At 43.6% G+C, this 13226-nt stretch overlaps 1 protein-coding gene across 1 annotated transcript in view; it reads right to left on the bottom strand.

The window, feature by feature from the left end:
* The window catches only part of tln2b (talin 2b), an 80945-nt gene extending 77427 nt beyond the window's left edge, over positions 1-3518 (bottom strand). Inside the window, exons 1-3 of the mRNA XM_079500629.1 lie at positions 3264-3518; positions 1070-1167; positions 554-683 (exon numbers count right to left, since the gene is read on the bottom strand). Of these exons, the coding sequence (XP_079356755.1) occupies positions 554-683; positions 1070-1167; positions 3264-3399 (364 nt within the window). The 5' untranslated portion in view covers positions 3400-3518. The remainder of the gene's footprint in view (positions 1-553; positions 684-1069; positions 1168-3263) is intronic.
* Between the last annotated feature and the right edge of the window lie 9708 nt (positions 3519-13226).

Here is a 13226-nt window from a genome sequence, read left to right as displayed (position 1 = left end):
TCTCCCCCTGCCCATGGTACTAACAGGGGCAATGCTGTTATCCAGCAATGCATACTAAAATTGGAGCTCTGAGAAGGGGAAGAAACCAAGCAGAAAGGCCCGCTTCTATACAAACACCGGCCAATAAAGAGATCTGTCAGACACGCGTCCCTCTTCTCCACACCCAATTGAACTTGGTTGCGGCCTAGAGTAATTTAAATGTATCGTTCAAGGAATACATCACCAATTGTACAGTGTGGGCCTTCACTACAACAACACTCCATCATTTAGGAGGAGCAAGCTGCATATATCTTGATAAATCACACCACTTTGAACAAAAAAGAGAAACTGCAACTTTATGACGCGTGCAGCAAATGTTCTTGAATACCGGTACATAATAAAAATGCTTTCTTGAGCTGAGCCTATGGAATAAATGCAGAGACATGAAGGAGTCATCTGTGGTTTATGGTGCATATGCCTTGGACTAAAAATAAGACGGGAGGATGAATAATTCAAGCCAGGCCGATGGGATGACAAGATTGGAGTGTGCTGTATCGGGGAAAGTGTCACTAACCTATTCTGCTGCATATAGTTACAAGCAGCTCTCCGACCGTTTTGGAGTCGTCCACCATAATGGTTTTAACCGCACCGTCCAGCATTTTGATCTTCTGCGGCCTCTGCTTCTTCTTGTACTCCAAGATGTCCTGAGGAAGGAAAACAGTTACACGTATATCCCTTTAATATAAAAACAAATAAAATAAAGGACCTTTATTTGATTTAGCCACATGAAACCTAGCCTCCCTATTCTGGGCATGTCATAATAGGCGAACATTCGGTGAGGTGAATGTTCAGCAAAAAATAGCAGATCTACAAGCTCACAATGTGCCGTGTTGTGAGCTCTACACCAAAGAGATTTGTCACACACACACACACAAAAGGAGGGGGCCCCGGTGGGACACCGGTCAATGAAATATATAGGGTTTAGTTAACCAGGCAGTCATCTTTGATCGTCCAGAAACTCCATGAATGATGAGCTAAGCGGAGCCATGACGAGGCCAAAGGAGCTCTGCCCCAAATAACTCAAACTTACCCCATTTCTCAGCATATAGTAATCCAACGTTCTTCCAGACTCCAGCCAGATTCCTTTTCTAGGATCTTCGTCGGACAGGAAGAGGCCATAATCGGAGGCTAAACACAAAGGGACAGAGAGGGAGAGCATGTACGATGATGCAACAATAGAGCTGCAACAATATTTTCTAAGCAATTATTGTATTGATTTCATTTCAATGCATCTAATAATCAAGAAGTGCTTTTTTTATACAATACATATATGCGCAACCGCAGTTTGGGTGGACTTGGGTCAATCACATATAATTATTAATTAACACTGGATAAATTGCGGGTGAAATAATGCAGGAAATAAATGAATGACATCTATCTATAGGCCTATGATAGCTTTTAACTAATTGTCTGCCGCAAGGTGGCGACAGAGGCCAGTTAGCTGTGCCATGCAGAATACGGCAGATTGCCATGTTCAGAATAAGGCATATTACAGTACCATGTTTTCACATCCGGGTTACTTGCTCGAAGACCTCCATTGTAAGAAACGGCTTGTGTTAGCAGCAGGCGCGTAGTGTGGATCAAATGATTGACTGGGCAAATTAGTATTGCGCGGGGGGGGGGGGGGGGGGGGGGGGGTAGCGCCTCTCCGGCCGATAGGTGTGAACGATTTTGCCGTCGTGCTAATAGGGGACCATTTAAAACAAAGGCGGCTTGCATGCTGTAGTTTGCTACTAAACAGACATTTGCATGCACAAAGGGCTGCCAAAGTAGGCTCCCCTCTCTTCGAAGTTAGACACGGCCCGCGTGGCCCATTGGACCCTACGCCTGTGGTTAGCAGTAGCTCACACTGTTTATCTTTCGTCAAAAACGGTAATATGTCTGGAGCGATGCGATCAAAAATCACAAATCACATCCGAACCTCAGATGGATCATCACCACCACGGACAGCGCTCGTACTTTCAGAGATGCGAGGCAAGGAAGATCCTACTATGAATAGGAGCTCTATGGGGCCGTGTGCAAAAATCCTGGTACTGGGGGTGACGAAGGCGTTGCCTAACAACCGGGTCAGTGTTGAATGTTGATTATCAGCGAGACAGTTTCGTATCGATAAAGAACATTAAATGACGGAGAATTCCGTCAAAAAGCAATTAATGTGTTAAAAAGCACGAAGTCTCGGTGTGCATGCGTATTTTAATATTACAGTACGTCATTTTCCATCAAGCACAAATTAGCTGCCTACTACACGTCAATGGCAATGGGTCCTTCAACTTCCAAACAACAACACAGTCGAGTGGACTAAAGACTAAAGGCAGGCAGCTGTAGTGAGAGAGAAACTTAAAACAAAATAAAAAAAGGAATAAAGGTTTTTGGGAGTGATTTAGTTAAAGTTCGAAACGCTGATGTGAGAAAGTGAATGAAGACTGAGCGGAGGGCTTGTTGTTACCATGGATATATGGATATATACAGTCGTTACGTAATATCGGTAACCTCGACAGTGGTGAGTGACATTGTTTGTACAAGTACAGTACCGTATATAGTAGAATCCCATGTGCATACATTCAGTGCAGTTGGTGCGGATAATATTATACAAATAGAAGAACCGGCCTTTGGCTGGTCGAGCTCTAGCGCCACAAAAAGAAAAAGTAGCCAGCATATTGCATAAGTATTGCTTAATAATGCAGTGTTATGCTTACTGCAGGTGGAAGTACAGTAAGGCAGCAGAAAGCGGCTTTTATAATAGCCAGAATACTCAGGAAGATTTGTGGAAAATGTGGAATTATGTGGAGCATGCGTGTGCGAGCAGATCCGGTCTAACGCTCCTCCGAACTCCATAGTGGTTGTTATCAATTAGTAGTAGGGATAGGATGATATAATTAATGAGGTTTGATAATGGATGGATAATGAACATGTACACGCGGTTTCGGGTGATAAGAAAGTCCATCCGCGCATCTATACCGCCAGTCATCACATTTTTGGTTTAGGAATGCAAAGAAAATATCTCCATGAATTCAAAGCTTCATGGGGTGTGTAATTGATAGAAAGTATTTTTTTGGGTGAACAATACAACTTTAAGCTGTATTTCATACTGCAAAAATAGCCGATCAGCGCGTTGCGAGCTTGCAAGATCGGCCATATCATCCATTTGTTCGATAAACCGTTGCACCCCTAAAGCCCATCATGATCATGTTATGAAACTTGAAGGTGCTGGAGCCATCTGCTACCTTGTCCTGTCTGGGCCTCTGGAACCCTCTCTCTGATGATCCTACAGGCGTCGTACACAGGTGTGGATGGTTCAAACTGCATGGTCTTCACCACGTTGCACTGGCGGACGCAGATCTTGAGCGACAAGGCCACCATCTTGGCGGGTGGTATACTGACCTCACCAACCTACAGCACACACCTGTGATAAACACAATGGAACAGTAATGGATTGAGCATTAAGTTCCCAACAAAATCATAATAGTATTAAGTGTGTGTACAGACGTGGTGGAAAAAGTACTTTTTACTTAAGTAAAAGTAGCAATACTACAATATAAACTGTGTTCAAAATATTACTTAAGAAAAAGTACAAAAGTAATTTGCATCAGAATAAGTACAGTACTTGAGTAAATGTAATTAGTTACTTTATACCTGTGAAACAAATAATAAAATGATTATAGCAATTATCAACATAATCAAAAGAGTCAACCAAAGAACAAGATTACTATACAGGACCTCCTCACTGGTCAACAAAAACACCTTGAAGACCCTAACAGGAGCCCTTAGTTTTTTCGACTATGCATGCACCTCTTGGTACCACAGACTTCCCAAAACAAATTGGTCAGGCTACTACTTGGCCTCACTCCCGAACCCACCTCACCCATTTTGACAGGCTGGAATGGCTTAGAGTTGATGACAGCATCTTGCAATGGGTCTGGTCCACAATATTCGCTACACCACCAAGATACCCATGTGCCTGTCTAAATAGTACTTCCATAATGTCAACGAAGACCACACACAGTCACACACAACACGAGAGGGAGTTCAACAAACCATGTGCAACACATATTCGGCACAAACAAGGGACTAAATTAATTTTGCTCCTATGCCACCAAAATGTGGAACGCCCTACAGTACCAACAGCCATTAAGATATGTGAATCCCTTGACTCCTTCAAAACCGCTCTCAAAGGGCACCTATGGACGGCTGCAATTCCAAACTGAGCCCCCCCCCCCCAATTGTTTTTCCCTTTTTACTTCCTTTATATGATGATGTCCTGTTTTGTTTTTATATAGAAGTGTATATTTGTACGTCTCTAAATGTTCTGATGCATTGAAAATGGTGGACCCTGTTGTAAATGTGTAATGCTTAATCATGGTGTCATCCACAGTAACAGTTCTTGTATTGAGTTGTGCTTTCTTTTCAAATGTACTGTATTCTATATGCTGTTAATCAATCAATCAATCAATCAATCAATCAATCTCATACAACAATTCCTACAGAAGACACAGAATCCGTACTGTATCACTGTATCAGTAGCAATCTAAATGGGAAAGAAACAGTGTTTACTGTTTAGCATTAGCTGAACTAATGCAAGCAGTAACCTTTCAGCAGAAACAATTGTCTCCCCAATCGGTGAGAATAATAGGAGATAGGAGTCGAGACGCAATAACACAGTAAAAATGGCATTCTACAGCGGCATATGTACTCTTTCCCTTCTTTGCATTCATCTCCTTATTGAGAGCAATCAGAGGGTGTTGTAGCAAAATTAGGGTGAATCTTTTCAGCTGCCATAACACCTGACAGGACAAAAGAAAATGGGAAAATGAGAAACAGGAATAAAATAAAATTGCAAACACTACACACAACAGTGTGATTTCCTCCCCTGCTTCTTGTCCTTAGCTATACAAAAAATAATGTAAGAGAGCTTGTTCAAAGCAGTTGGTACACTATTTGATGTGACAGGAGTCAGGAGCCCATAATACTGTACATTAATTGACAGTATTCTTTGGTTCAACTCTACAAGAAATCTAGTGCTTCATGGCTCTGTAGAAGCTAACCGTTTTATGGTGTGTCTGCGTGTGTGTGTGTGTGTGTGTGTGTGTGTGTGTGTGTGTGTGTGTGTGTGTGTGTGTGTGTGTGTGTGTGTGTGTGTGTGTGCGCGTGTGTGTGTGTGTGTGTGTGTGTGCTCTACTATGGAGCTCTAAAAACAATTGTGCAGATGTTCCTTCTTTCTCTTTGATATATTTGCATTCATGCCTTGACATCCAGCGCCTGCCCTAAATACAGGCAAAAGATGTGCACACAATCCTCTCTGTGAACCATTTTCCCTACTCAGTCATAGTCAGTGGGCGGTTCAGAAACCTGCCTACCAGTGATATCATCGTTAGTTCTTTTTGTTTGTTTTTTTGTTTTTTTCTCTAACATTTCTTTTATTTACACAAGAACAATGGCTTCCATTATAGCATGCTAATTTTTCAGGAATAGAAAGCCTGCTGTTTCTATTAGCTTGGATTCACCATCATTGATGTCACCGGTAAGCAACATTCTGAACTGTCCACAGTCTTCCTCATAGACAGAGTAGACAGAATTGGTACCAAATTATCATGAACATTAGTGAGGACTAGTGTTGCGCAGGTCAGGGTTTTGGCCGCAGGTCCTGCATGTATTTATAATTTGTTTCGTCCCAGCCCGACCCACACCACCGCATCCCGCCGATTAAATACATGCTGAATACGGCTTCTATTCCGTCAAAAAGGTGCATGTAAACAGCCTTAATAAGCTGGACTGGAGGAGATCAACATCATCAATGCAAAATAGCCATGGTGAAGCCAGAGGCGTATCTACAATAAGGCGAGGGCAGGCGTCCGCCTGTCCAAATCCATTTCTGGCCTGGCCAAAATCCATACAATGAGAAAAAAAGAGGACAAAAACAAGACCTGAGAACTATTATTGGACATCGGATTGGCCGTTGCGGTAGAGCGCGGCCCTCAATCACCCATTGGAATGTAAATGCATGCCTTTCAGCCTTTGTATCCTACTCGTCTGGCAGGTATATGAATACCTGCCACATCTTGCCTGCCCAAAACGTAATTCCTGGATACGCCACTGGGTGAAGCCCAGCTGAGCACAATCCACAACAGTCCGGTAGGCTGCAGTACTGTGCACTCTTGAATTGTTTAACAAACTTCCTCGCAGGACAAGTGAAATTCTATTATACATTATTTATCCCGCCCCAAGCCACCTCGTCAATAGTTAAAGGACCACTTCACCACTTTTCAACATCTCTTCATATAATTGGTCCTCACTAATGTTCATGATAAAACACCACCATTTTTTTCTGCTACTGTAGGTCTGTGTCTCATAGGAGGGCTGTGGGCAGTTCAGACATCCGTCCACCAGTGACATCATCGTTAGGCAGATTTTTTTTAAAACAAGATTTGTTTTAAAATATATTTAGATTTGTATTATTGTGAGAACGATGGCTTCCATTTTTGCATTGCAACTTTTCAGGAAAAGAAAGCCTGCAGTTTCTATTGGCTTGAAATCCCCATCGATGATGTCACTGGTGGACGGGTTTCTGAACTGCCCACAGCCCTCCTATGAGACACAGATTGAGTAGAAAAAAATTGCCGGTATTTTATCATCATCATTTTATAGTGAGGACCAATTATAGGAAGAGAAGTTGAAAAGTGGTGAAGTGGTCCTTTAAATGTCTTACTCTTGACTTGGCTCAGCCCGACCCGTCGGCCCGCGCAAAACTAGTGATAATGAAGATAGGTTGAAAATGGGTTAAGTTGTCCTTGTAGAAGACAAGGACAGGACATCAGCTGGTGAGAGTGTTTTCGGATATTATAAACCTAGCTCTCTCTCCCAGGTTGTGGTCCCCACAGGCCTCAAAATGTCCCCAAGGACTCCAAGAAGCATGTCTGAAGTTGTCAGTAAATACTTTGAGAGATTGGTGAGGGACTACATTTGTTCCATGCTGCCTGCCACGGCGTACGTGCCACTCTGAACCCATGGCAATTTGCAAAACAGATCCACTGAACATGCACACCGGCCTCCCCTCCCTCACCTGGATGAGGGCAACAGATACAACAGAAGCTTGTGGACTACAGTTCAGCATTCAACTCTAGACTTCTATACTCGACACAAAGCTCTTGGCCTACTCATGACCATGTGCAGCTGGATTCTGTAATCTTTCTTTGTTCTTTTGTTCTCTATTCACAAACCAAAAAAGATTTCACCCACTCTTTTACACCTGTAATAGTCTGATGTGACAATTAAATTGATTCTTATACTGAATTCACAGCCTGAACATTTCCCACAGACAATAGACATTAGACAATAGCTTCTCTTTCGTGCGGATCCAAACCACATAATGGAGAACATCGAGAGTTGGGAGGAGTGAAGTTTATAAGGAGGAGTTGTGAATGAACTCCCCAGTGGCTGAGGCTCTTTCACGGCCATGGCCACAATCCTCCTGCCATGTGGCCCCCCACCAAGTGCCTGCTTGCCTGGGTTTCTCTCCACACAAAGTGGCAGAGACAGGCACAAAGACGCAGGGCGCTGCGTGGGCCCTCCTCCATACAGACTGACGGAGGAGCCCCACTGATCCTTTGTCACCCACCTGAGTCACAGACACTCGTAGTTGAGCAGCTTGAGACTCTGCAAGTTGACAGCAAGGCAGACCACACGCATACGCACGCACACATGCACGTACGCACGTGCACACACGCGCACACGTGCGCACGCGCACACACACGCACGCGCACGCACGCACGCACGCACGCACGCACGCACGCACGCACGCACGCACGCACGCACGCACGCACGCACGCACGCACGCACGCACGCACACACACACACACACACACACACACACACACACACACACACACTCTGTAATGGCTGAGGAGGACTAACGAAGGAGCCATTTCCTGTCCCAGAAACTCCTCCTGATTAATTATAACAACCTATAACAAACCAAAAAAAATCACTTTAGTATCTTTTGTGAGCCCAGCACAGCATCAGTCACTCCACAAAGTAAGTACTGAAGAAGCCACACGATGAAGCCCCAGAGTATAATCATAATCCCTGAGCTTACAGCGGTGTGAGAGGCCATTTTTCACTGGGCTCCATTGGCAAACGGCACTGGCACGCCAGTTCCTCATTAGCTCAGCGTTCAAGCACAGACAGATCCATCTCTGAGAATGGAGAGATGAACTGTGGCTAACAACAACAAGAACAACAACAGCTCACTTGGTCACATTCAATTCCACAGACGTTTCTATCATGTGCAGTACCCTTTCTACCCCCACAGCGGACCATACAGTGAACAAGTGCTCCTTTTAACCACCATCCTGGTCCATACAGAAAGGCTGGCCTGTATTGAATTAGGTTTTGTTTACTACAGTAAAAAAACATTAAGATGTGAAAATGGAATAAGAGCAGCTCAGAGGACAGTCTAAACACAGGACAATTCAATTGAGAACAGAAGAGGCAGGAGCCATCTGGAGGGGATGTGGCTCTAATGATGGGTTCTAATACCAGTGGCAGGCAACATAGAGAGCCGGAGAGTAGCAGCAACCACTGTGATTACTGGACCAGTTTGTCACACCGCAGCTAGGGGGGTGACAGCCGCACTGTAAAACCCAGAGTGTTCATTTCACTCTGAGAGCGTACGAATGTAATCCAATGGACTCTTGTGGGTCGCTTGTGGTTTAGAGGACCCTTGTGGGTCCATTTGTACACTCTGTGAGTTACAAATGGTTAAATTAACACTGATGCTTTTTTGTGCAGGCTGGCCATACAGGCTGCAATGCATCAATCTAATGAGGGTCGATCAGTTTGACTGGCAGAATCACCTGACCGCTTCCAGCATAACGATGCATTCTTGACTTGCAGCAATGAACAGGTTTAGTTGATTCGCTTTAGTGTTTTTTAGAATGGCATCCGAAAAGCCACTTGTGTGCTGTGGCTGCCTACAGTGATTTGTCCCGCCGCATGGACACGGAGAGGCTGAACACGTAGTGCAGAGCACTGACTGTCCTCGTCAAGCAGGGATTTCAAGGGGTCTGTCGTCTATGCAAAGTGAGCTGAGGTCACAGTTTCCAGCTGGGAGGGGTAAACAAGCCCTTACAGCTGTTTCAAAAGGCTGTCAGCACAGCTTTAGAAAGTTTACAACATTGCACAATACTGTCGCTTGTGGTTTACAGGATACAAGTCAGTATACAATACTGCAGCATATCACATCGTTTCAACTTACTTGTTTGCTATATCGTTATGAGGAATATTTTTTTCCACTCTATTGTTACAAGGAATATTTCCCACTCACAAGGTCTACAAGAACATACACAGATGATATTTCAATTCACCAGTGAAATAATTATCACTTAGAATTATCACATCTTTCTTAGCTGTATAGGGCAATATCCCAATCCCCACATGTAAGGTTTGGATGGAAATGAGATAACGCTGTGATGATAATATAATTATATGATTACAACCCCTGCAGTCTCACCACGACACCACCCCACACATCATGGAGATGAATCTCAAGGTCAAGGCATTTAACTGAAACCATGAGGGAACAGGAATAAGATTAAGAAATAACAGCATTTCATACTGTTATCTGCTCCAGCAGCATTTGTGCATAGGAGAGCAGACTTTAGCACACATGCACACGACCACAAAGCTCATATCAAATTGGTACTAGTACTAGCAGAAACTCACACAGGCTTAACCTCCTAAGACAAGTGCAACTTGAATGCTCATTTGCTATAGCATATGATTCCTGGGCTTGCAAGCTACGATTACGTTGTTATTTAACTAAGCATGTGGCATGTGGCATGTCAATGGTATCGAGTGGAGGGGGTGAAAATAGTTCCATCATCAGCAGTTCTCGAGATGGCTCAGAACGGCAGGATGAAAGAGGTGGTGTGTCGGGGATATGCTAATGAGCTCTGTCTCTCCACTCACCTCCTTTGCTCTGCACTGACATGCTCAACACAACGTTAGCCTTTATCCCCATCTGATTGAAGCAGGGTCAGCTAAATTCAAGTCCAGAGCATGTCTCTGGAGGGAAGTGCAGAGGAACATGCATAGCGTTTTATAACACGTTTTTCCAATAGGAATCTGGAATGGAAGCCGTGCAAGTGCCGCATTCCATACAAGTGTATTAGACACAAGCGGATCCGGACAAATTACGCATCTGGTCTATGTCGGGTCCACTTGCGTCTACTGCTCTTATATGGGATGTGGCTTGTGTAGTGGAGATGTTCCGCATCATATGCATCTTGTGTACATCCTCCTTAAACTAAGATTTATACTTACAGGTGATATGAGTTTTCAAGCTTAATTGTCTTTTTCCTGTTCGTTCATGAGCCTTGTTTGGGGTTAGAAGCTATCAATCTGTCTTCGCCCCTTAGCTTGTGAATTTTGCCAACATAATGTGTGTTGTATATCATCTCTGTCGGGTGGAAACCTCATATGTGCACTTTTCAGGATTCAAATTCAAAACCAACGAAAGTAGAAAAAGTAGCAGCGTTTCGAGCTTGCAGATCTACTACTTTTGATGCTTTCGAGTTCATCCATACTCTCCTCTCTACCCTCCCCGTATTCCTTCCCCTCTCTCTCACCTGACAGTGACACTGCAACCCCAACCTTTCTCTCCACTATCTCATTATTTATATTTCGTTTTTATTTTAAAATGTTCACAAAATACACATACCACCCGTCCACAACCCTCCCCCCTCCCCACATACATAGAAGACAGTACAGTTAAAGCTGCTTTTGACCATCACTGTCCTCTCTCCTCCAGGCCAGCACGCCCATATCTGAAACCCTCAGAGCTGAACAAACACCTCTCAGGGCAGCTGAAAGAAAGTGAAGTGGCGCAAGACGTTTCACCAGATGACCTCTCCCACTTTCACTCACTCCTTTCTGCCTTCTCCCTCTCACTGTCCACTGCTAAATCCTCTTTCTACCACACCAACATTCAATCTTGTACCTCTAACCCAAATAAGCTCTTCTCCACTTTCTCCTCCATCCTTAATCCCCCCCACCCCACATTCATCTTTCTCAGCTGACGCTTTTGACACATACTTTTAGAAAGTTGATGACATCAACAGCTCCTTTTCCCATCTTCCCCATAAAGAAGTGTCTGACTCAGACCCAATGCAGACGAGGTCCCAAAGCAGACAAGGTCCTAAAACTAGTGACCTCCACTAGACCTACCACCTGTCCGCTTGACCCCCATCCCCTCCCCAATCTTCCAGACCATTGCACCCGATCTTCTCCACTTCATTACCTCCATTATCAACACATCTGTAACTTCAGCCGGTGTCCCATCTGCCTTCAAGTCTAAGGTGGAGTCTAAAGAGGTGAGTCTTCAGACTACGATTGGTTGAAGACTAAGCGTGCTGCGGCATTCTGGATCATTTGGAGAGGCCTCATTGTGCAGTGATGTAAATAGGTTTTCAATGTAATATGTCCCGGGGCCCAAGGGGGGGTCTTTTAGATGGGTCCCAGGGACATTTTATGAGTCCCACTTCAATGATGTTAGGAGTCATTTTTACAAATTGCAGCAACTCCCAATTCATTTTATATGGTTATAATATGGTTATATTCATGTAGAAAATGTATCTGAAAGAAAGAAATACAATTCCAAATCTGACCACTTTAATACTTGCAAAGATTTATGCAAACAGTGCAAACTATATAAAGTATATGTATATAAAGTAAATTAAATAGCACCAAAATAAAAAAAGTAAAAATACTATAAGTAAATGTAATACTTTGTGGTGCACTCAGTGAGCTAAATAAAGTATGGTGCATTTTATGCACAGCTCAATTAAAGTCTCTCATTCTCATTACTAACAAAATGAAGGGTTTGTAGTGCATTTTGGACTTGGATGTGCGTTTGCTTGTTGGAAGTGGCCCTAAAGAATTTTGCTCAAGGGACATTAATGTATTCGAGGGTGCTGCATTTCTATGTGTGTGTATACAGTGTTTGCAAGACCCACACGTCATACACTGATGTGGCAGTCAGCTGACCAATTGGGTGGGGTATTTAAGCTCACCTAGACTGCAGGCATTTTTCCTGCCTTCCTCTGCATATGTTTCCTGGTTGTTGTTTGCTCCCACCGCCACCCCAGCACCACCGGTGGGCTCTGTTATTTCTGTTCCCCGGGGGGGGATTGTTATTGTATATCCATCTCCCTGCTCTTTATGTTTAATGATGGTGTTTAATTGTGCCGAGCAGGGAGAAAATTGCAGCAGAGCCAAACGCCAAGATAATATATTATATGCACACTTGTATTCTGATTCTATAATAAATATTGGTTACATCTATTCGTGAGTTATCTGACTGAACTCCTTTCACTTCATGGGGCCACTGACTCCAGCTTATCACTGCATGGGTCACAATATGACCGTGCTGTTTTCTGCCCTCTCGGTGATTGTTGTGTGTTGTATTGTGTGACTGACACACACGGTTCAACGTCAGAACAAACACAGCTTTACTCAGTCACTTGTCTCAGTACAGAACAGAATTTCCTTGTATACGTGCACAGACGCTGGGTCTGATGTCATTGGCACAATGAAATCGTTAATTACAATTAACGATCGTATTGAATTGTATCGTCCACTTTTTATTTTGGAATCGTGACAGCCTAATAGTGCCTTCCCCTTTACAACTTGGCGTATCTCCCAGGTCAACCTTTTACTCAAAAAACTCACAAAGCTTTAAGAGCAGAATGTGAGGTGTGAAGCAGTAATGACTAATGAGCCCTCATAAATACACCTTTGCTTTAAAGGCGTAGAGTACTTGATTTATCCACCCAACATGCAGCATATTATTATCCATGTATTCAACAGCCTACGGCTGTAATCATCATTCAAGCTTCAACACACTAATGACATCAGTACAGAATGCGATTATAGAACCACGAGCGGCAAGAAGTGAAATGTTTGTAAGCTGACATGTGATTGATGGCCAGAGCACGTTTATTCAGAGTGACATAACATCTTCCCCTCTCACAAACATAGCAGAAAATTACTTCACTGCTAAAATAAACAACACAAGTCAAAGTCATAGAACTACGGTATACTGTACAGGTACTGTAATTGCGTGCATGTGTGTTTTCTGAAAAGGACCACGGGGGGAAAATCCATTCACTCTAAAATAATGAAATGAAATAAAA

This window comes from Electrona antarctica (genome assembly GCF_951216825.1).
Source record: "Electrona antarctica genome assembly, chromosome: 5".
Classification (NCBI taxonomy): Eukaryota; Metazoa; Chordata; class Actinopteri; order Myctophiformes; family Myctophidae; genus Electrona; species Electrona antarctica.
The sequence above is the reverse complement of the archived record's forward strand: the minus strand, read 5'-3'. Positions and strand labels throughout refer to the sequence as shown.